This window comes from Sturnira hondurensis, unplaced genomic scaffold (genome assembly GCF_014824575.4).
Source record: "Sturnira hondurensis isolate 20B ecotype Veracruz unplaced genomic scaffold, ASM1482457v3 Scaffold0011253, whole genome shotgun sequence".
In the NCBI taxonomy this organism is placed as follows: domain Eukaryota; kingdom Metazoa; phylum Chordata; class Mammalia; order Chiroptera; family Phyllostomidae; genus Sturnira; species Sturnira hondurensis.
The window spans coordinates 4,173,115-4,196,800 of record NW_028083884.1 but is presented as its reverse complement, the minus strand read 5'-3'; the positions used below and the strand labels follow the sequence as shown (position 1 = coordinate 4,196,800).

General features: G+C 52.6%; 1 protein-coding gene across 4 annotated transcripts in view; it reads right to left on the bottom strand.

Annotated features, from left to right (window-relative positions):
- HSPA12A (heat shock protein family A (Hsp70) member 12A) overlaps window positions 1–23,686 on the bottom strand; it is a 150,430-nt gene that overhangs the window by 24,520 nt on the left and 102,224 nt on the right. For all 4 annotated transcript variants that reach the window (XR_005068464.1, XR_005068465.1, XM_037059678.1 and 1 more), the window contains 5 exons: window positions 15,537–15,622; window positions 13,946–14,073; window positions 12,685–12,871; window positions 10,464–10,568; window positions 6,014–6,130 (listed from right to left, as the gene is read on the bottom strand). Coding sequence is in view for 2 of the 4 variants with exons in the window: in XM_037059678.1 (XP_036915573.1) it covers window positions 6,014–6,130; window positions 10,464–10,568; window positions 12,685–12,871; window positions 13,946–14,073; window positions 15,537–15,622 (623 nt within the window). In the remaining 2 variants the exon portion in view is untranslated. The remainder of the gene's footprint in view (window positions 1–6,013; window positions 6,131–10,463; window positions 10,569–12,684; window positions 12,872–13,945; window positions 14,074–15,536; window positions 15,623–23,686) is intronic.

Sequence of the window (23,686 nt, the reverse complement as noted above, 5' to 3'; positions counted from 1 at the left end):
GGACTTGCCCACACCATCTCCAAGAGGAACCCATAAATTATGTCTCCCCGAGAAACCATGAGCAGGCAGGGGAGTAAACATCTCCACTCTGCCAATACCAAATGCCCAAAGCAGGTGGCACAACTTTGGGAAGAATGACTTCACAAAACCAGATGGAGCCGCACGCACATCCCACCCCATCCACGAGAACCCTGCCTCCTCAGTGCCTTGTACCCTGGGCTGTGGCCCATCAGCTCAGTCCCTGGTTTGAAGAAATGGGGTCTGACCTTTGCTGACACAGGTCAACGAACCACAGACACAGATGCGTGACAAGACTTCCCCCCTGCTCCCTATTCAAGGATTAAAAGTCCCCTGTCCCAGCCCACTTTCTCACAGGGTCACATCAGACACCCTTGGCACAAAAATAGCCGAGGTCACAGTATCCAGTGAAAGAGGACCTGGGTTACCCACCGGAAGTGCCGCCAGAAACGGTGAGACCTCTGAACCTCCATCTGCAGGATTCCAGAAGAGAAAACCCAAAATAAAACCAAGAGGAGCCCTCCCTAAAGGGACAGCCCTCGCAGGTTCACTCTCCCATCTTCGTGGATTTGCAAAGTCAAAGAACTCCTAGAACGGCAGCCACCAGGCCTGGCTTCCAAAGCACAGGGCGAGGAAGGAAAGACCAGCCACACCCACATGCATCACACTCTCCTCCAAGTTCAGGATGGAAAACAAACTTGGGGGCGAGGTGGGACCAGCAGAAAGCCAGAGTGGTGCCCGGGGACTCAGAGTGAAGGAGGAGAAGCAAAGGCCCTGTCCACTCAAAAGGCACACATGGCCACCACGGCCCACTGGGATGGCAACCTGCCAGGCAGCCCTCGTGTGGCCAGGAAGAGCCCCAGGCCTGGGCCTGGCAGCAGGGCAAGGATGGGAGGGCAGAAAATAACAGTCGCTCCTTTCCACGCCTCGTCTGAAATTCTGAGCAGGAACGTGGATTTAGGTGGGAAATATCTACGCAGAAAAATCACATCAAAGAGACCAGAGGCGTGAAGAGCCCTGAGTAAAGTCACTCGGCTGGACGAGTCTGAGTGTGCCTGGTGTGTGGCTGAGACAGCTCCCCGGGAGGGTGGTTTGGCATCCTGAAGACGTAAAAGACCCCCAGGACCCCAGTGTGGCGGCACCCGGTGGGGAGGCCTTCCATCTGTCTCCCTGGCTGGGCTGGCCCCAGCTCGACAGCAGAAGCTTCCACCTATTCTCACAGGGGGTTCCCCACGACCCCGGGAGCAGAAGCAGATGGGGAATGGAGGTGAAGAGGACCCCAAAGCGGAGAGTGGAAGAAGACCAGGTCAGAGCGGGGCCAGGCAGTGTCTGAGAGACCCGCGACAGAGGAAGCCCCTCGCTTGTTTGAGCCAGCCATTCTCCCCGCTGAGAGTCAAGTCTCAGCAGGCCCCATGGTGGCCACAGTGAAAAGCTGAGGGGAGGCAAGAGGAAGGATGCAGCTGGCGCTGGGCAGGTTCCGCCTCCCCAGGGAGGAGTCCCAGGGCTGCTTGTGGACTCCAAGAAGAGGAAATACAAGAGAATCCGCCAGACTCAAAAACTCAGCTGCCTTGATCTCCGGGCAGAAGGGTCTAGTGCCTGGAAGTGTGGGCTCTGTTTCTGCATCAACCTTGCAGGCTTCTCAGCAGAAGCCCTCTGGCCAGCCCAACAGCCATCAGGAGACCTGGGGGCCATCTGCCTGGGATCAGGCCAGGGGCACCCGAGGCAGAAGAGCACTCTCTTTGCTTCTGCCAGTTCTGCCTCTGGAGCTAAAGTCTCACGGCTACCATGCTGGTGTGAGCTCTCCCTCCACTGGGGCCTCCGTGGACATGTCTGGCCTCCCCTTGCAAGATGCTACATTGTCTAGGGGCAGCAAACAAGTCGCCCTGCCCCATTGCACTCAGCGGGGGCTCAGGGAGGAGCTGTTAAATGAATGGACCGAGCATCCCTCCAGCCAGGATCCAGTTCTGCAGTCTCCTGGCACTCCCCTCTGCAAACCTGAACCAGAGTGAGCATTCCACCAGCATGACCTGGGGACTCTGCAAACACAAAGTGTCTGAACCAAGAGCATGCTACCCCATATGACCCCTCCATGTATCTGGGACAGTGGGGAGAAGCAGCAGGTGGGTGACTTCAGGGAGGCCAAGGCCGTGGGCGTCTACACTGACTACACTACTCCTCCGCCCTGCAGTCAGCTAGAAAAATCCAGCAGGGCTGTGTTTACAGCTGAGAAAAGCGACCAGATGGCTGAGTGCTCTGCTGGCCCAGCGTCCCACTCAAAGGGCTTCAGCTGCCTCGGCTCTGAGTGTCACGGGGTTGTTTTTCATGTTTTTTTTTTTTTTTCCTGGTATGATTATTTTTCACTGCCATTTGTTCAGAGAGGGAGGCAAAAGCAAGCTGCAAACCCGTGCTAGATGAAATCACCCTATGTAGGGAAACATCGTTTATTTAATGGGTTTCTGGAACCTAACAGGAGTTACATATTTTAGGCAAAATGCCTCTAGAAATAACCTGGACTGTTTCCTCCAGGAAGCCCTTCAGGACTCGGTGGAACTACCTCCCACTCCAGGTCTCTTCTGAAGACCTTAGAAGGGGGATCTGCTGTTGTTTCTGCTTTTTGCTGATGCTCCGCAGGGGTCTAAAGGCACCCTGAGGCCTCGGATCATACAAGAAAGAGACCTAACCTACTTTTTCCACAGCACTTGACACAAGCGGAGATCTGGCAGTTTCACAGATGAAACTGTTCACAGATGAAGCAGTGAGTCCTGGAGCCTTGAGCCCCGCCCCAGAGCCGCCCCCCCCCCCCGCCCTGCCCCCGCTCCAGGCCTGCCTCTCCCCTGGGAGATGCTGCCTGGGGCCTCATCCCCTGCTCTGGGGCTAGGCCTCTTCCTCCTCCACCAGGCCGGTGGAAGGGGGAGCTGAGTTGCAGCACAGAACTGTGCCGTGAACTTGGGCCCTGGGAACCTCCAACAGGCCCAGAAGGAGAGGCTCCATTTTGACACACAAGCAGGTTGGACGCAACCAGTTTCCCTGACCATCCATCCTACCCTCTCCTTCCTGCTCTTCCACCCGAAGCCAGGCCGATGGGTGGCGCTTTGACTGGAAGGGTTGATGGGCACTCTTGGGGCTCAGGAGCTGGATGGACCAAACTGCTTTTTGTTTAGGTTCTACGTTAGGTTTCCCCGGAGAAACTGAACCAGCAGGGTGCATGTATGTCTAGAAAGAGATTTATGGTGAGGAACTGGCTCACATGAGTATGAAGACGGACAAGCCCGGAGATGTGCAGTCAGCAAGCTGGAGGACCAGGGCAGCCAATGATGGTGTAGTTCCCTTGTCGGCAGGTTCAAGACCCAGGAAGAGCAGCCATTTCAGTTCAAGTCCAAAGGCAAAACAAACAAACAAACAAACACAAAACAACCAAGGCCCCAGTTTGGAGGCAGGCAGGCAGGCAGGCAGAATTCCATCTTATTCTAGGGAAGTTCTACCTTTTGTCCTCATGCCTTCAGCGGATTAGTCGAGGCCCACCCACACTAGGGAGAGCAATCTGCTTTACCTAGGCAACTGATTTAAATGTTCCTCTCACCCCCAAACACCCTCACAGCCACACTGAGAATGATGTTTGACCGAATATCTGCATACCCCTCAGCTCAGTCAAGTTTACATGTAAAACTAACCATCACAGGCATACATCTTCCTTATTTTATATAATAAATGGGGTGAAGAGGGAGAGTGGGAGAGATGCTAATTTTGGTCACAAACTGGCAAGCTTCATTTCCATTCTGCCACGGGGACTCTGTCGTCAAGAGACCACAGAAAAGCCAGCAAAGCAACTGTGCCCCTCACGTGCCCTCTGCCCCCTCCCGGAAGTACGAAAGACTTCAGTGAACCACTCCGCAGCAAGCAGCTGGAGAAGGGGATATGAACCCAGTGCCTACACGGGCCCCGGCACACGGAACACCCTGAGCACAGGCCTGTTGAATGAATAAATGAATGAGTGAGCAAACAGTGACTGAACGGTCCCTGCCATCCCGGAATCCATCCAGTGACTGTAAATGAAACACAAGTATCAAACCAGAGTCACAAAAGGTCAAAAACTAAGCTGCATGGTCATGGCACCCAACAGAAGTCACCCAGGACTGAGAAGACAGGCCTGCTTGCAGAGTCTCTTTGGGCTTCGGAAAGCGAAGTCCCTGCCTCCATAAATGCTGACACACTGGCCCTGCTCAGGACCCGCTGACCCCTCTCTCCGAGGTGCTATGATGGTTCCAGTTTTGATTCGGCCAAACCCCAGAGAAGGCCATGACCCTGGGAGAAGGCCACGCCCAGTCTCCGCCTCCTCGACAGCCCCTATGCTAAGAGGCCACCCCAACCCCCACTGTTTCAGAGCTGCTGTCCTTGGAAGAGCTGGCCCGGACTTTGAACAGCCCTGACAAATCTACTGGTCACTGCACCTCTTTCTTTTTCAAGCTAAAAATAAGAACTGACCCTTTTCCGGGTCACACGTTCATTGCTGAGGTCTTCCTGTGGGCTGGAAAACGAGGGTCAAAACCATGAATCTTGAGTCTCCTTCCTGGGAAAAGCTCAGACACTGGGGCGCGTCTCCCCGGGCGCGTCTCCCCAGACCGCGTCCCAGGGTCCTGTCTGTGGGCACGACCTGCGAGGCCGGGACCACGGGAAAGGTCTGGGACGCTGGGGCTTCTGTGGGCAGCTGAAGCGTCTGTGCTTTCTTTCTTTTTAAAGAAGTTGCCCCTTTTAGAACTCCCACCCTTTTCCTTCATCCCTATGAAAACAAGTCTATTTTTGGCAGCTTCATAGACTGAGCCAGATTCTCACGCTGAACGGAGGAAGGGGAGAGCAGAGGAGACGGCCTGGGGCAGGGGAAGGAAGAAAGAGACCGGGAAAGGAGGGGACCTGCCCCTCCCTTGGACTCCACCTGCCACCTGGAGTGAAGCCTTAAGTGTTGACTACAATTCACGACACTGAGGTGCCCACTGTACTACATTCCCACACTCAGGGTGGGTTTGGTGGGTGTTTTAAAAAGAAAGGTTCCTATACGTGGCCACAAACTCAGCGTCCGAGGTGTGTCCCCTGGGAAAGCTGGCTGTCTCCTGAGAGGTGTGGTGGTGGGCACAGGACATCTATTACCTTGCTGACTTTTCCCTAGCCTGGCTCAGATCGATGGCTCTGCACATGGATTTTTAGGACTCAGAGTTGACCCAGGCCCCCGGGTGGGCATTCATTAACCGAAGGGACCAAGTAAGCAAGTACACAGGAGCCAGCGCCATCCCAGAATCCAAACAGCAGGTCAGTGCCACCAGCCCGTCTTGCCAGGGAGTCAGGCCCTCACGCAAACCCTGCTGTGGCTCAAGCTGTCTGCAAACTGTGTGCGGGTTGGTGGCTGTGATGGTTTGTGGTGCCGAGGTGCCCACGAGGGACGGGCTGGCCATCAGCCCCGAAAGCTCCATCTTCATGGCGCTGTGCTGACTGCACCCTCCCTACTGTGCCACGGCCCCCCCAGGGTCTGCCACCAGACAGGTGTGACAGCCCTCATGCTCCGGGGCGTGCACAGGTGAAACAAGCGGAGGAAAACCGGATTTCCTTTATTTCCCGGCTGCATTTGTTCAGCTTTCCGCCTCAGCGCCAAGCTGATTTGCCTGGCCCATACCCAGGGCCTTGTCTCGATTCCTTCCTGATTCCTTCCTTATTCAAATGGTCTTGTTTTCCAAGCCTTTTACTTGAAATTCTCAATCGCAGTCTCCCATGAAGAAATGTCTCTGATCCGCAGTTTGAACCCCTAGCCCCAGGGACTCTGCAGTGGCCATGGGACCTGGAAATGCCTGGAGCCGGAAAGAAAACAGCCCGGCCCCTCCCCCTGGTCAGTCCAAACCCCACCCCTCCCCCAGGAAGAAGCCTGCGCGTACTGGGGGACACCTGCGGCATCCTGGGCAGTCGCCACCATGGGCATCCCGGCCCTTGTCCGCTCCACCCCTGCACTCACCTGGTAGGCAGCTTGTCTCATGAACTGCTTGGCAGGCTGCTTCCAGATGGCAGGCACTGTGATGACCCATCTGACATCGGAGTTCTCGAACTCTGCACCCGCCTGGTCGCTCAGCTCCTAAAGCCAAGCAAAGTGCCACAGGTCAAGAGGACACAGCTGTTCCTCTGGCGGCTTCGCTGAGAACCCAGGCTTCCTGGCTATGAACTGAACTTCCACGGCGTCCAGAGTTTACCAGGGAACAAGGGGCTGTTTTCTGTCTTCTCAGTGAGCAGGGAGCTCCCAGCTCCTTTACTCACTGAACATGAGCGCAGGCGAGAGGCGGGCAGATCGGAGGCCCCTGGCCACTTCCTAGCCATGTGACTGAGGAAAAAGTGACAACCTCTCGGGCCTCAGGTTCCTTATCTGTACAACACAGGTAATAACGCCTCGCTCCTATGGTTGTTAGAGGGACTGACACTTTTCTGAGAGCTCTACTCAGGGGGAGTTTGCTCTGTGTCAGTCGTAGGTACTTGGCGTACTTTGTCTCCATTAATCCAGCCACAAATCCTGTTAGGGAGGGATTATAACTCTGCCCCTTTCCCACAGATGGCAAACGAAGGCCTCACTACGTTGTCTTACACAGAGAGAAAGTGCAGAGCCAAAATCTGGACTCAGGCGTTGACTCAAAAGGCCAGTGTCTTAACTGCGACACGTGGTCTCCTGTCTAGAACCGTGTCTGGCCCACAATAATGCCTAACTGCGGTGGCAGTTGTCACGGTTGTCAGGGTCACCTACCTCCCCTCAAGCCCAGCACATCAGGGGAGTTTTCCCAGCAGGAAGGGAAGGACGGGAGAGACATGACTGAAACATGTTGTTCTTAACTGCGGGTTAAGGTTAGAGCATGTGGATAAACAGGATGAGCAAAAGCCTCAGGGTTTCCACCAGGTCCCCGTAGACAAGGCATGTCTCTGGCCCAGTTCTGACTCGGTATTTCCATCTGTGACGTGGGGAGAGCAGAACTAACCCATAGCATGAGCGGCAAAATTAAATGAGAATGCACGTGGAGCGTCTGCCCCAGAGGAGACCTCTGACAATCACTGGCTCCTTCCCGGCCCCTCCCCTCCTGCTGCCACAGTCACGGGACAAACCTGAAACCAAACTGAACACGCACTAATGTGCTTCTGCACGTGGTTCGGATGAACAGGCTGCTGGGGCTTTTTTCCTGATGGGTGTCACACTTTCCCCATTGTTTCAAACAGTTATCTTTGGACTGACCCACCCTTTCTCTGAACTCACTTCCTCTTCCATCAATAAACTTTATTTTTTCCTGCCTTCAAAATTTTTTTCATTTTTAATTATGACAAAACACACAGAAAATGTACTATTTGTAAGTGCACAGTTTGGTGATAGTACGTATATTCAACATGCTTTTTAAAAAATGTCCATCAAAAACATCTCTGCTTTGGGCCAATGTGAAGCAGCCATTTTTTTGTTTTTGTTTCTGTTTTATCTTCTTTTTTATCATGTGCTCTTTCCTTGCAGGTCTGGCCTGGCCTCCAAAAGCAGGCAAGCACCAGGCGTGTGCTGGGAAGGAGGGCAGGCCGCCCAGTACCGTGCAGACTATCTCGACAACAAACAGGAAGAGGCTCGAACCCTGAGTGACGGCTGCCCTCACTTTACAGAGAGCCGTTTGGATAAGCAGTCAGGCAGAGAACAGCTCGGAGAATAAGGAACCTGATGTGAACTGGAGGTCTCACTGTCAGGCCCTTCCACTTGCTTTCCTTCATGAATGAGGCTACGCTGTACATGGGATTTTCAAGATCTAAATTTGCTTACTCCGGCCCAACACACAACAGTCCCCCCGAATCCACTTGTCAGCCCTCTTGTGGAGGGCCTAGCTCCTGTACATCTCCCCAAACGGCTTTTCCTCACAGAGTTTCTTCTCACGTTCCCTGCAGGGAGAAGGCGCTAGCTGTCCCTGAGCCATAGGCTGAGCTGCCAAGTCCGCAACCACCCACCACAGGGCCCTGCTTGACCTTCTGCCTCCTCCCTTCTGAGATGAGCCCTGCATTCCTTCCTTCTCGGTCAACTTGGCCCAGGGTCATGGATTTTCTCAAGCCCTAAATTTTCCCTGTGGCTCCTCCTCTAAATCCAGGGCCTCTGAGCATTCTGCCTCCCTCTGCTCCTTCAACTTTCTCAGTCTTGCCACCTGTGGTCAGGCAGACAGGCCCCCACGTGGCCACCTGGGCCACCTGGCACTGCGCCCTCCCCTCTGGGATCTGTGCCCTTCAGGATGACAGTGGTCCCCCTCTCAGTGCCCCTCCTGGTCTGCTCTGCTGCCCCTGGGCATGAGGGCACTATCCCCTCTCCAGGTCCCAGTGCTGCACCTTGCCCCTGCCTTCCCGTCTCTCTCCTGCGTCCTTTCTTTCTCTCTCCCCTCTCCCTTTCTTGTAGAATTTTCTTCCAAGACCCACTTCATCCCTTCCCCCAACCCACTCTTTCTTCTGTATTTTCACATTCTCCAAATGACCCCACAGTTCCCCGGGTCTCACTCAGGGCCTTACCCTCAGGCCTCAAACAAACCTGCAGCAGGGTCTGCATCGGCTGCTTCCACAGGGCTGTCCCCCGCCTCGGGTCAGCCTCGGGACCACTGTGGTCTCCATCCCTCTAGTACCCACCCTGTGGCCAAGGTGTCCACGCCTCTGCTAGAAATCCTTTGATGGCTCCCTACTACCCAGAAGTTCCTTGGCTTGGTATTCGAGGCTCTGCACAGTCTCGTCCCAACCTCACTCACAGCCCCGCTGCATCCCCAGCCTTGCCCTTCGCCAACCCCAAACTACCTGCTTCCCATGGCTGTTTGCTACATTTTCTTTCCCCTGAACTGTTTTTGTGCTCTTCCACCAGCCTGAAACACCTGGCCTTCCAGCTGCACCTGAGAGAGGCCCCCCAATCCGCCTCCTCCAGGAAGCCTTCCCTGCTGCTCCCAACACTGAAATCTCAGTTACCCCTCACAACACCAAGCCATTGACTATTAACTGCATGCTCCTTCACACTGTGTTTATTTCTACACTGCCGGAAAATGCACAGGATTTGGCACCTCAAAAGTACCCCCCCAAAAAAAGTACTTGAATAAATGAAAGCAGTATCATGTTCCTACGTCTTTGTCTCCTTCTAGCCCTATTTCTAGAATTCTACTCTAATTCTATTCTATTCCATCCCATTCCATTTCTAGAATTCACTAGGTTTCTTCTAATGATCACAAAATACCAAATGCTTCTGAAGTTCCCAATCGGTTTTGAATAAAGCTCAATACACAAGGCTCTTTAATCACCCGATTTGCACTCACTCAGTGCCATGCCCACAGGAGGGGACGCTGAGTGGACAGCTATATTCCACTTAGAAATCAGCCACTTTCCGTGTTCTGGGCCATCGCCACACAAGCCTTGTCAGGGCGGTCCCAGGGGGCTACTCACACAGCCAGCTTCTTCCATGGTTCTGGGGTGGCGGTGGGGAGTGGAGGAGGGGGAGAAGGAGGGACAGCGGCAATCGTTTATGCCAAGTGTTTGCTCTGTGCCGGGTCTGAGGAAGGCACTTCAGGGCTATTGTTTCATTTTCTATCCGATGACCCCGAGGCGCAGTTACCTGCCTCTGCCTTCAGGTTAGGGCTGTGGGTACTGGAGACACTGAGCACCTCACCCAAGATCACACAGGTGCTACATGTGTCTCTTGTCTTTCCTCTCATTTTTTAAAACTGAGATGTGTTTAAAATACCATAATAATTCACCCTTATAAAGCATACAATTCAGTGAGTTTTAGAATATTCTCTTGGTTTGTGCAAATAGCGCCCCTACTTAATTCCATCACCTACACCCTTTATCAGCCACTCCCTGATCCCTCTCCCCCCACCCCGGCAACCACTATCTACTTTTTTGTCTCCATGGAGTTGCTTATTCTGGATGTGGAGTATAAAAGGATCAAGCAGTATGTGACCTTTTGGGTCTGGCTTCTTCCACTTAGCATGACGATTTCAAGGTGCATCATGCTGGGCCGGACCAATACTTCCTTCCTTTTCGTGGCTGAGTAATATTCCACTGTGTGGCTCGACCCCATTCAGTTGCCCATTCCTCCACTGATGGACATGTGGGTTGTTTCCACTTTTTAGTTACTACGCGTAGTTATGCTACGAACATTCACGTACGAGTGTTTGCGTGAATAAGTGTTTCCGTTTCTCTTGGGTACACACCAAGGAGCGGAATTGTCAGGTCTCCTGCGATGACCCTGTTTAAGCTTTTGAGGACATGCCAAACTGTTTCCTCGGTGGCAGCACCATTTCCGCCCTCCCCCTGCCCCTCCCCCCCCAGCAGTTAAGAGGACGCATCCTGCTTTCTGAAGGCACAGCCCACCCTGTCTCCCTGCAGGCACCCTCGGGAGCAAGTGCACCGCCCACCACAGGCGCTGCCACGTGTTCTACCTTCAGCGCCTGCTCCTTGAAGTACTGCAGGGCGTAAGCGAAGATTTCCAGGGCTTTGATTTTCTTGCCATTTGCTGCTGTCAGGTCTGTATCCAAGGTGAGGTCCTGCCAGGAAGAGAGGAATGAAACAGTAAGAAGGCAAAAGAGAGACACACTTTCTAGCTTTAAAAATGGCTACACAGAATTATGGGGAAGCTGGTAAACCGTATCTGTGTTTCCCACTGTTGGAGGGGCAGACTAGGATGGGGTGTCCTCCCAACACAGGCCTGGAGGTATACCCTTGTACTGGGTAGGAGGCCCTGGCTGTTCCCTTCAGCCCCGCCTCCACTTCTCCCTCCTTTCTCTCTCCCCACCCCCACCTCAAATCCTCTGGGAGTGAGGTTTCAGGGCAGTGACAGAGCCCAGGAACTGAGAAAGGCAGCAGACACCATGGCCAGTGCAATTCGCACACTATTTCCACTCATGGACACACAGGGTCGCCCTCAGGAGCGCCCCAGCAGAGGCTTACATAATCATGTCAACTCACTAACATGCACGATGCCAAACAGACCTGAAGCTTTCGTTCCCCAATGAGCTGCTGGCCAAGTCACCAAAATAGAAGAGCTCCTATTTTAAGGCTTCTGCTGCCTGATCGGCTGGGAGCCCAGCACCCCTGCCTCCCTTCCTTCACCAGAGGCTGAGCGCCCAGAGTCCTTGGGGTAGAGGATGCTCTGCGAAATGCTGTATGGACTGAAGTCATTAAAAAATGACAAGAAACGTCCCCGCAGAGTGGGGATGGGCAGAGGAAGCCCCCAAGCACCCCAGAACCAACAGGCTCATTACCACCAAAGAAAAAAGAATCAGTGAGGCCTCCAAATGGATCCTGGTTGGGTGACCAGGCTTTGCCCTTGGGAGTGCGAGGGTGCACCAAGCTGCTGCTAACCCAGCCCTGGGAAGCCTGCCAGTCATCCTGATTGATTTGCACAAGCTCCCTCCTCCCAGCCGGCCACTTCCTGCCCCTGATGCTCAGTAGAGACACCCCAGTTTTTGGACAGTGGCTCCCAGGCTCAGAAATGTGGCCGAGCACCTGGAAGCCACAGGCTCAGAATTTTAAAAATTCAAACTGAAAAAATTCCTGTGCATCCACCCATGCAAGCTGAAATTCAGCCCTGAGTCCCATCAGGGTGAAGTGGGAAGGGTGCCTCTCCAGCAGAAGCCAGTTTGCTTCGCAGAGTGACAACCACACCACGAGCACAGAGCCCTGGAAAGTGGGGGGCTCTGTTGCTGGGTTCCCCCCTAATATTTGTTTTGTCATCTGCAAGCATGGAGCGTCGACACGTGAAAGCAACAGCAATAGGAGCTGGCGATCGACCAGAACTGAGGCAGTACCAGCACGGTTCTAGAGCTCAGTGTATTTTGGTTCCTTCCATCCTTCCAAACCCCCATGAAAGAGGCACCATCAGTGTGCCCATTTCACAGATGAGGCAAAATGAGGCATGGACAGCTTAGTGACTTGGATTAAGTGTCTGGACAGTGGCAGAGGCAGAATTTAAACCCAGGATGCCTGTCCCAGAGTCCTGGTCTTAAACACTATCACCACCCTGAATCTCTAAGTACTGAGAATTAAGGAAAATATCCACAAAGCTTGAAGGAGAAGCCCTAGCTGCCCTAGACATCTCACAGAGATTGGACATGCTGGGGGCAGATCTGCTGGGAGGGGCAGGGGTGTAGGGCCTCCAGTTATTGAGCAACTGACTTCCTGAGCTTCCCCCTTTCCCAGGCTGGGGGTTGATGGGCCAGTCATTACTTCTGAACTGGCTAGGTAACAGCCACTGCCCTTACCCTCCAAATGTCCCCATCCCTAAGTCCCTCCTTCAGGGTTCCCTGATCTCCCCAAAATCCAGCAACTGAAGAAGGATCCCCTGGCATAGAGTCTGCAGGCCCCAGGCCTCAGGCCTGTGCCCCAGCCAGCATCCACTCTGACTGGTCAGTTTCCAAGGCAAACCAGTGTTAAATGTGCTGAGCATCCCCCCGCCCGCCCGCGGGCACATCAGAAGGGCTACGTGGTCCACGGAAGTGCTGGGTGCTCCCGGTTGTTGCTGAAATCAAGGTTAATGGACATGGATTTCTGCTTGGGAAGGAGCGGAGGGTGCCCTGGGTTGGAAGGACCCGCCCTCACAAGCCTGGAGGAGTCCCGGCTGTCCACTGCAGGGGACCCCGGGGCAGGGAGAGGCTTGCTTACCCCAGTGGTGTGCAGCTTCATCTTGAACCTCTCCAGGTACAGCCACTGCTTGGCCTCGTTGGGATCCAGGTCGTGGTAGAAGTCCCTGGCGGCGTACCCGAAGCTGTGGAACTTCCTCTCAGGGGTCAGCAAGATGGTGGTCGGGGTCTTCTGGTTGGACACCCCAGGGTCACCTCCTTCCCATCGCCTGCCACCAAGGGAAGACAGAGGGTATGGCACCTTCTTTTGGAATCCCAGGGACATGCCCCAGGGCCAGAGAAGGCAGAGGTGCCAGCTGGTGGGGCAGGGAGAACAATGTCGGGCTCAAGATGGACTTGGGGGGGTGACAGACAATTGGACTTGAAGGAGGCAAGGACACCACAGGCTGCTCAGAGGTGGGCAAGCACGGGGCATGAGTGTGCGGGTTAAACAATAAGAGCGCACATGAGAAGATTGTATCTACACATAGGAAGTGTGAGAAACGAGTTTGGGAAGGTGGTGGGAGCCAAAGACTCTGCAGGAAGAGGCCATGGTTGGATGCAGGGAGCTGGTATTGGCACTGGACAGACCAGAATCTTCATAGGCAGTTGGCCATGTGTGGACAGGGTGGATGGGAGGGCTTGCTGGGCTGCTGTGTGCACGGGGTGGGACAGGGAGCGTCCTCAGCGCAGATCGTGCCCCAGGAGGCTCAGGGCAACGCCAGGGGGACCTTCGGGGTTCACTGGCTTTTTCTCAGGCACGATGCTTTCTGCTGCAGCCACTGCCATCGCTTGGAAGAACTGGCACCTTCCCTGCTTGTATTCACCCTGTGTTCAGCACTTGACCGAAAACTTCACTTCATTTGCACTTTGCACAAGCACCCTGCCTGGCAGGATTGTCATCACCCCCATTCCACAGGTGAGGAAACTGAGGTTTGGAAGGTTTAGCAATTGCTCAAGGTCACAGTACGTGTCCACCACAGACACCCTGTTAAGTGGGGCACCTCTCCTCCAGGCTGCAGGCTGACAGCGCCCGGGACAGGTTTCAAACATGCCACTCACGCCCCTCCCCAGACCAACTAAGTCGGAATTAAACCGACACTTTTACAGACCACAGATTTGGAACCCGGAGGTCAAAAGTGGCTTGCCCGAAGTGGCACAGTGAGCTTGGGCTGAGTTGGGCCAGAATCCAGAAGCCACCAAAGTGCCATTCACGTGCTCCTTGAACTAATCCATCTCCCTATCCCCTGTCCCCCCACCAAGTCTCCCAGGTGCAGTGGCCCCTCCTGGTCCGCAGCCCTCACCTCATCACGTGAATGCACTCTGGCTCCTTGGTGAAGCTGTAGGCGTAGCCACTAGATGTGGTCCCAAAGTCGATGGCCACCACCACGAGAAACGTTGGCTGCTCTGACACATTGGAGTCGGCATCATTCTGCAGATATATCAAATAAGATAAGGGGGGGGCACACCTGGCCTTCAGGAAGATACCCCAGGCGGTCCCGGCCTGCCCAGATGCCACAGAGGACAGTCCACATTCTAGCTCAATCCCTGGGGAGAGAGCAGGCCAGCCTCAGCACAGGCAAGTGCCCCTAAGTGAAGGACCGTGCCCACTGAGCAAGGGCACCTGCCTTCAGCTCGTCTCTGCTCCCTTTATTAACTGTACGTGAGCTCCACCATCAGGGCTGGAAGCCTGGGGGCTCCCTGAATGACATGACCTTCCTCTCACTGTCCCCCCAAGGCCCTGTGCAGATGTCCTGCCACTGGCTGAGGGCTTTACCAGCCATGCCCTGGGCACCTCCCAGGTGACAGCTCCACCTGCCAGGGTGTGTCATGCCCAGGAGCAGGGCTCCTCTTACCAGGGACCCTGCTGGTTTATCATAACCACACAGGACTCTGGTGGGTCCTGTCCCTCAGGGCCCTGAGCCATTCTTCGTCTGTCAAGGAACTGGGCCTGACCATTCCAGGTTTCCTACCTGTTTTTTTAAAGCACTGTAGACTTTTTGTTTCAGCATAGAACTAAAAATGATCACAGCAAGCAATTTGGGATTCTGAGTACATTGGTTAGAGCAGGGGTGAGAGCCCCCCATCTGGCCTCTCCTCATTCTGCCCCCCATTGCCACATGCCCAAGGTGACCCTGGAGCTCTTACAGGGAACGTTCAGGGTGCCCAGGACTGGCCACTGGTGACCAGGCCTCTCAGTCTTCCCAGGAGTGAAGAGGCAAGACTTCCCACGCAACACAAGGCAGTTCTGGGAAAACCAGGATGAGCCGGCGTCCCTCCCTGGGGGGCTCCGTCGTCCTTCTCAGAGGGGTCCTGCTGGATCTGAACAGCTCATACAAAGCCTCCCTGTGCTTCTGGCCCTTTTTTTCTGGTTGGGTCCATGTAAGTCCCTTGCATGACTGCCTACACTACCTACCCCTTCGGGGTGGGGTAGGGCAGGAGCCACAGCCCAGCCCCAGCCCCCTCACTGCAGGCACGTGCCTACACAGGCCCCCTCTCCCAAACTAGCTGCTGCAGAAGTGATTACACAGCCACAGGCTCTCGAGCATGGCAGTGAACTGCAGTCGACAAAGCCACTGGCTCTCACTGACTCACCAGCCGGATGTGGCTGCTTCCTTCCAAGGAGATGTCTCGCACCCTCTGAGCACCGCATCGTTAAAGGGCTGTTCCCACGGGCCCGCTCCTGCTGCCCACCCAGGCCCATGGTGGGAAAGCCCAGGCCCAGCCACACCAGGCCCAGGGTGGGAAAAGGACTGGGGAGGGTGCAATGGCTGGTGTCAACACCATTTCATCGCCACCCATGAACATGAGGGGCTGCTCAGTAGCCTCATGAGAGCAGACCCAGAAAGCCACAGGTGATCCGCACACACTCCCACACAGGTACACATTTCTTACCACGATATGGGAAGGGGACAGAGGCGTGATCCCTGTGTCCCCAAGACTTCGTGCTGGAGATGAGTATGCAGACGTGGGGGCCGTCTCTGGAAAAAGAAAGACAAGATGCACTCCTCAGAGGAGGCAGGGGCTGGCCCGGGGAGCAGGCACGGGGGCTGCGTGGCTTTGCTCCTACGGCCGAGGTTGCCTCTGCAACGCCGGCTGACGTGGTGGGCAAGGCTGATCCCAGCCATGAAGGGAAGCTGTCCGTATCCCCTTGCATTTAGGATGGAAACTTGATCAAAGACCTTTTTTTTCCTCCCAGGGACCAACAGACCTTTCACTCTGTGCCACCCAACTCCCACTTACCAGAAACGCTGCCCAGTCCCCAAATCACCTCTCCTTCCAGCTCCTGCCCTCTCTAGGGCCAGCTCTTAACCCAGCCTCCACTATGGAGCAGGGGTGCCGTAGCCCCCAGGGAGGATGTGCAAACCTTTACGTGCATTTTCTAGAAGAGTATCCACAGCCCTCAGGTTCCCAAAGGGGTGTGGGACCTCACCCCCACAAAATCAACCACCGCTATTGTAGAAATGCAGGACACAAGTGCATCTTCCAGAAGGCACTTCCTTGCTTAGTGGAGGCATGGCCTCCTCCCTCTCTCCAGCACGAGGCCCCGCCAAAACACAGGCCTCATCCTCTCCAATGACCCTGTAAGAAAACCCACAGCACAAAGACGGGTAGGCTGGCATTCCTGGCCCCTGAAGGTGGGGTCCCACAACAGATTCAAGATCAAACCAGAGAAGGGCCAACAGCTAAGAAGCACCAACATCATCCTGCCGACCGCCCTGCCGTTCGTTCCTGCTGTTATTCAGGCCCGGACATTTGTTCTGAAACCTAGACACAGCCCTCTGGTTCTCCCCCGGGGGGGCACCCACGGAGAAGTCACACTGTCCCTGGTCAGTCCTGCATGCTCCACGCTGGTGTCCCTGCCCACTGCCCAGGACTGGAAGGGCCTGCACATCAGGAACTGTGGGCTCCCACTGCGGAGACCCTGGGCACCTGCAAATGCTGCTCCATTCAGTACACAGACCCAGCAGCTGGGAGGAAAACAATGGGTAATCCGCTAAAACAAAACATACGGTCAAGGACACGCAGAGGGTGTGAGGTTTCTGAGAAAGGCCTGTCTGCTTCTAGAGGAGACTGGGAGTGACCCCCGCTGCCTCTGCCGCCCATCAGCTGGGTTACTCCCATACGCTTACTGATTCCTTTCTCCTGCTTGGTGAGAACTCGGCGGGCTGAGGGGCTGAAATGAATCACGAGAGAGTGAGCGTGATGCTCCAGTTCTGCACAGCCGCCTCCCCTCTCTGTAGGCGTATAGTCCCCCCGGATGAGGCTCAATTCCGACCTCAGGGAGAAAGGTGCAGAGGCAAAAAAACCAACTCGCTGGGCAAAGGACTCAAACAGGCATTTCCCCGAAGAAAACAAGCATGTGAAAAGATGTTTAACATCAGCCATCACTACAGAAATGCAAATCAAAAACACAATGAGACACTGTCTGACACCCACCTGCGTGGCTGTCATAAGAAAAAATAGAAATGGCAAACATTGGCAAGGATGTGGACAGACTGGCACCGTGTGTGTATCTGGTGGGGTGCAAGTATCCGGTGGGGTGCAAAATGGCACAGCCACCGGGGAAGGGTCTGGTGGCTCCTCAGAAAGTCATTTGTACAATTACCATATCACCTAGCAATTCCACTCCTAGTGATCTACCCAAAATAATTGAAAATGGGGATTCAGCCCGGACTAATGTGGCTCAGTGGATAGAATGTCGGCCTGGGAGCCAAGGGGTCACGGGTTTGATTCCCAGTCAGGGCGCATGCCTGGGTTGTGGGCCAGGTCCCCAGTTGGGGGCGTGTGAGAGGCAACTGGTGGATGTATCTCTCATACACTGATATTTCTCTCCCTCTCTGCCTCCCTTCCCCTCTCTCTAAAAATAAACAAAATCTTTCAGAGAAAAAAAACAGGGATTCAAACAGATACTTGTATGTGAATGTCACTGCATTCACAGTAACCAAAAAGTAGAAGCAACCCGAGCACCCATCGGTAGATGAATGGATAAACAAAATGTAGTGTATTCACACCATAGAATATTGTTCAACTATAAAAAGAAATAAAATTCTCATATGTGTCACAACATGGATGAATCCAGAACACATTATGCTAAGCAAAACAACTAGATACAAAAGGACAAATATTTCATAATTCCACTGACACAAAATATCTATAATAGGCAAATTCACAGAGACAGAAAGTACATTAGAGGTTACCACGGGCTAGGGGGAGGGCGGAACGAGGTGTGCAAAATTTCTGTTCTGGGCAATGAAAAAATTTTGGAAATAGATAGTGGTAATGGTTGCACAATACTGCCTGTAATTAATTCCACTAATTTGTACAATTAAAACGGTTAAAAATGGCAAATTCTACATTTTATATATAACATATACTTTTTACTTTACCACAACAAATATTTTTATTAAGAAAAATCAATGTGCACATCTGAGAGGGGAAGCAAGTTTCAATCCCCATTGAACATTAGCACCCACAGCTCAGTGCTCCTGAAAGCAGAATGGAGCTATAAGCAGAGCTCCTGGACCAGCCTGCTGAACTCCTTCTCTGCTAATCTCCTAGCACAAGGGCACCCACTCCCACGAAAGCAAGGGGCACCAGCCTCTCCACTAGGGGGCCCAGCGAGATGGTCCTTTCCACCTGTTGGGGGAGAAGTCTGCCCTGCCTGTGGGCCCTGGGGCAGCCAGCAGGGAGATGCCATTCTGTCCTGGGAGCCACCTTCTCTCCACCTGCTACCTGGAAGGCCTACGGCCATGTGTCCACATTTGCACAGAAGGTCTTGGAAGAAACCAAATGTCTAATTGCCCAGAAAATCTGGTGTTGGCAATTAGCAAACAAGCTATTATCTGCAGACAAACCATCCACCCCGCTGTCTGCTTGGTTCTCATTATCCCATCACTCAGCCCTCTCAGGGCATGGCCCACTGACTTGCAAAACAGCATGTGTTGGGCCACACAGGCCTGGGGCCCCGAGGACTCCAGGACACGTGAGGGCAAGAACCAAGGATCTTCGGGGCTCTCCCTGTGCTCCCCTCCCCGTCTGTCTCTGTTCAGCATGAAATAAATCATTTGACTTGCTGATCACTTAACCAGGCCTAGGGGCAACCGAACTCCATGGACTTCTTCCATCAGAAATTAAAATGTAGCCACGCTGTGCAACGATGTAAAACTGATCTGCAGAGAAGGTACAGAGTAACACTTTTATAGATACATGAATATCACCCACACCCACATCCATAGCTCTGTATATCCCAAATCAAGATAACTCACCACTTCTTGTACATCAGTCCATCACAGGAATACACAGAGCCTCGAGTGACAACTTTGTTCTCAAGCAAGTATTTCTTTATTTAATTAAAGTGGCGCTCAAAAATTCTTGGGGAAAAGAATACGAAAAAAACCTGCTTTGGCCCCTGATGAGTACAGAAAGCTTTTTGGTGGGCTGATAGCCCCAGCCAAGCCTGAGAGCTTCCATTCAATAAGTAAGTGATGAGAAATAAACATAATATTATGTTGGTCTCAGAAGATGTGTCAGATCTGTGCTGAGAGACAACAGGAGAGAGCTGATACGTGAAGTGCATGGACGCACAAAGGACGTGCTGTGTGTCCAGGCCTTACAGAGGCCATCGCCCACTGTAAGCAGTTTGGACTGCCATTAGCTGTGGCCCTGAGCACACTTCTCTGCAAAGCCAGTACAATGGCATCTGCCCCGTGACGGCTCCCAGCTACGTGACATTCCAGGTCAGTGCTCACAGGCTGACTGGGGCACATGGGAGTGGGGGAGGAGAGAAAGGCAAAATAAAAGCCTGCGAGAACAAAGGTTTTTAGAGCACAGGCTTGGAGGACAAAAAGGAAACTGGTGGAAAGAAACTGAGACCCGTCTGTAGAGGTGGGAGAAGAGACTGGAAAAACGGGAGATTAAAGGAAAATGCTTTTACCAGGGAGCATAGTCGAGGGCAAAGCCAAAAAAATCTGGGCGTTTTTAAAGAAATACTGGCCTGCTTCCATGAGATCAGACAGACTCTCAGAGCATCTCACCTGTCAAGGACTAAGTTACCCTGACACGCAGTGACATAGAGGGATTTGATGATGTCACACCAGAAAACTGGAAAAACGCTGACCATTCGAAGAATGCGAACAACCAGGGTGACATGGGGAAGAGAGACCCTGATGCTTTCTGATCAGCCAACAGAAGATATTTGTCAGGTCTCTTTCGCTATTAATTTTAGCTAATTTAACATCAGTTCTGCCTTGGATATTCACCGTGCCATCTTTTTCAGTTTAATGTATACAGAAATGAGTTGATTAGGCTGTTTCTAGGTTGACTCTTAACTTGGGACCCACCCACTCCCCCCCAGTACATCATTTTTTAAATAATTTTTGCAGCAAAGGGGGCACAGAAATAAAGGAATATTTTTGCAGCCAAGTAGAGGATATAAATGCGTACAAGTGTAAGTCTCTTGCCCTGGGATTTTTTTTTTAGAGCCCCACACCAGGTAGCCGAGGAGGAACTAGTCTAACTCGTCAGGTAAAACCCATCACTTGCTTCTGCCACACAAGAACCAAGGCAGATTTCAGCTGGGCTCCTGCTATAAAGTGTGAAACATGTAAAACTCGAGTCACATTTTATCTGCTACGGGCTCAACTGGCTTTAATCAAAGCAAATGTTCTCAAAATAAAAAACAGTCTTGACAAGAGTCTATGAAAGATGGCCATAATTCAGGAACTCGCTTGTTGCTCTTCTCTGCTGGAGACATTAGTCAGCAAATGGCCATGAGCAGAATCACCGACTTTCTGAGGTACATACAATCGATCTTTTTCCACAAACATAACATTTTAAAGGATGAAGACAGAACCACTGGCCTGCCTTTGTTGTTCAAGGCTCCAGGCCCATGTGAAATGACAGGTGGCCTCAACCGTGGTGACACCCCAGCTTGTCCAAGCAGGCCTCCTTGCTACCTCTTGGATGTATGCGTCTACCAAATAAATGCCCGGTCTCAGAAGCATTTCTAAGGTCTGGTGCCTACGCTTTAAAAAAATGCAAAATACATTTTCATTCCTTCCCTCCTTCTGGCTCTGAGATGACCGGTATTTGCTGACACTGCCTAAAACCAGGCTCACTGAGAAAAGCTCTCCATTTCTCTCTCCTTATGTGCCCTCCCTACAGTGCCGTTTTTTGAAAATTGATCAGCTCAAGGTCATGTGCAGGTTACTGGCAAGTACCTTTTAAAAAGGAAAATAAAAAAATTTTATTGCCCTCTAACAGGCGGCATGGCTAGCTGAACTAATGCATTATTACTGTAAGCTGAACTTCCATTTCAGTAAATAATTTATGGATTTTTTTTAATCATCGTGGTTGAGAGTAAATGGAAATTTTATTGCATGAACTGGGAGACCCTCCTGGCTACAGAGAACGCTGAGTGTGAAGCAGCTGCTCTCCAAAGGCTAAATAATAATTATGGAAATGAGCTTTTGCAAGGGGCCAGAGTGGGGGCGGTGCCTGGCCCACCCTGACCCTGGGCAGCATCTTCCAATTACCACCCTCCCCAGATGGCTTAGGAGATGAGATGCCCCAGTGAGAGAGCTGGGGCCGCTGGGGTTCCCCAGAGGCCGTGAGATCCCCGAGCCCCTACCATCCTAGACGGTGAGGCGGGCAATTCACAGTCTGTCTTAACCACAGCTTCGCATGCACGTGCGTGTCCAGGCAACCGTTGGGGGAGGTGAGAAAATGGTGTCCACAGGTCTTCCTGCTAATTTTCATGAATTATATTCAGCAAACTGGAAGCCCCTGACCAAGTGCACCCAGCATTTGGAGGGGCTTCACCAGCTCACCCTACACAGAGCACTGAGATACTTCTGTCCACCTGGCTTCTCTTCCATGGAGTCTGTATGGACCCAGGGTAGTGTCTTCTTCCTTCATCTTTGATTCCTCAGCTCCTGACAGGTCACAGGCACTCAATAAATGTTGGGTGGATAAATGGACACACAGAAGGAAGGATGGATGCATGGGTGCGTGGATAGATGGGTGGGGGGTGGGCTGATGGTTATGTGAGTGGATGAATGGATGGGTGGGTGGATAAATGGGTAGATGTGTTTACGTGTGCCCCAAAGTGGACTCAGTAATTAAATAGCCAGACTTGAAGGGCTCTGAGGTCTTTCCCACCTGAGGCAGCATATTCAAAATGAGTTGGTGTATCAGTAGTACACGTGCTGAGCTCCCTCCAACAATGCGGGATCAGCTCTCCAATCACTGAGAGCTGCCTCTCTCCTCAGAGGTCTGTCTCCTTTGGTCAGTGTAGCCCCTTTGCTCAGGGCAACCACCGAGGCTCCCAGACAGGAGATTTTCTCCATTTCTCCCTCCTTCCTTTCTCACTGCATCCCCAAGTCCTGTTCTTCCTCAAAGAGATTCCTAGCGTGTCTTCATACACGCCTCCCCCACCTTCTGCAAGCTCAGATCCTGCGGACCCTTACCTGGGCTCATGCACAGCTTCCTCCCTCAGGCTCCCTGCCCCTCTCCCAGCCATGCTCCACCACAGTCAGAGCCATCTGGTCAAAGTGAAGTCTGCTCATATTACTCAGCCTCGCTAGGGCCTTCGACTCCCATCCCCCATAGGAGGAAGCCCAGCACACTGCGGGGGCCTAGGCCCCGAGAAGTCCAGCATGCCTCCCTCTGCACCCGCATCTCTCTCCACTCCCCGAAGCCCTGGCCAGACCAAATCGTTTCACAGACTCTGGAACATCTGCACCTGACCCAGCCTCCAGGCCTTCACTGCCTGGAGGGGACCCTTGTCTGCCTTCTCCTCCAGGGAATGCACCTCCAAAAAGTCAGCCCTCTCTGAGGGGAGGAGCGCCTTGCCTGCTTCCCTGCAACAGAGAAGAGAGGGCCTTGTTCATCTGTGCTGGGATCAAGTGGCAGAACCCAGACTGGAGGCAACGCTCAAAAAAAACTTAACAACAACAACAACAAAATATATATGTATACATGTATATACACACACGCACAGAATACGGAGAAGACAGAGGGGCAACTATAGATTAGAGGTTCTCAAATGTTAACCTGCATCAGGATCACCCAGAGCACTTGTTAAATTGGATTGCTGGCCCCACCCCCAAAGTTTCTTCTCCAATTGGTCTGGGACAGCAGAAAATTTGCATTGCTAATCAGCTCCCAGGCCACCTAGATTGCCCTGAGACAGGGCCATAGCTTACAGCACGGAAGGCCTGCAGCCATGGCAGTGCATGGACCTCTACCAAATCCCGGTTCAAATGACCAGGAAAAACTGCATTTATGAGACCACCGGAAGTATAAACACTGACCAGCTACTGACAATATTAAGGAATTGTTGTTAATAGTGCAGTTACGAAGTTTTTAAGAGTCATTCTCTAGACGTACATTCTGAAATATTTACAGATGAAAACAACATGACCTGGTAAGGGGTTAATATCCAACATTTATAAAGGACTTACAAAACTCAATGAAAAAAACCAAACGCCCAATTAAAAAATGGGCAAAGGACCTGAATAGACACATCTCCAAAGAGAAAATACAGATGGCCAATAGACATATGAGAAGATGCTCAATGTCACTAACTATCAGAGAGATGCAAATTAAAACCACAATGAAGTATCTCACACCTGTCAGGATGGTCATCATCAATAAATCAACAAACGAGTGCTGGTGAGGATGTGGAGAAGGGGAACCCTTTGAAAATGTTGGTGGCAATGCAGTTGGTGCAGCCACTGTGGAAAACAGTGTGGAGAAACTTCAAAAAATTAAAACTGGATCTGCCTTTTGCCCAGTGATCCCACTTCTGGGAATATACCTGAAGGAACCCAAAACATTAATTCGAAAGAACATCAGCACCCCCATGTTCACTGCAGCGTTATGTACAGTCACCAAGACATGGAAGCAGCCCGAGTGCCCATCAGTAGATGAGTGGGTAAAACCACTATGGGACATTCACACAGTGGAATACTACCCAGCTGTAAAAAAAAAAAAAAAAGAAAAAATCTTACTCTTTGCAACAGCATGGATGGACCTGGAGA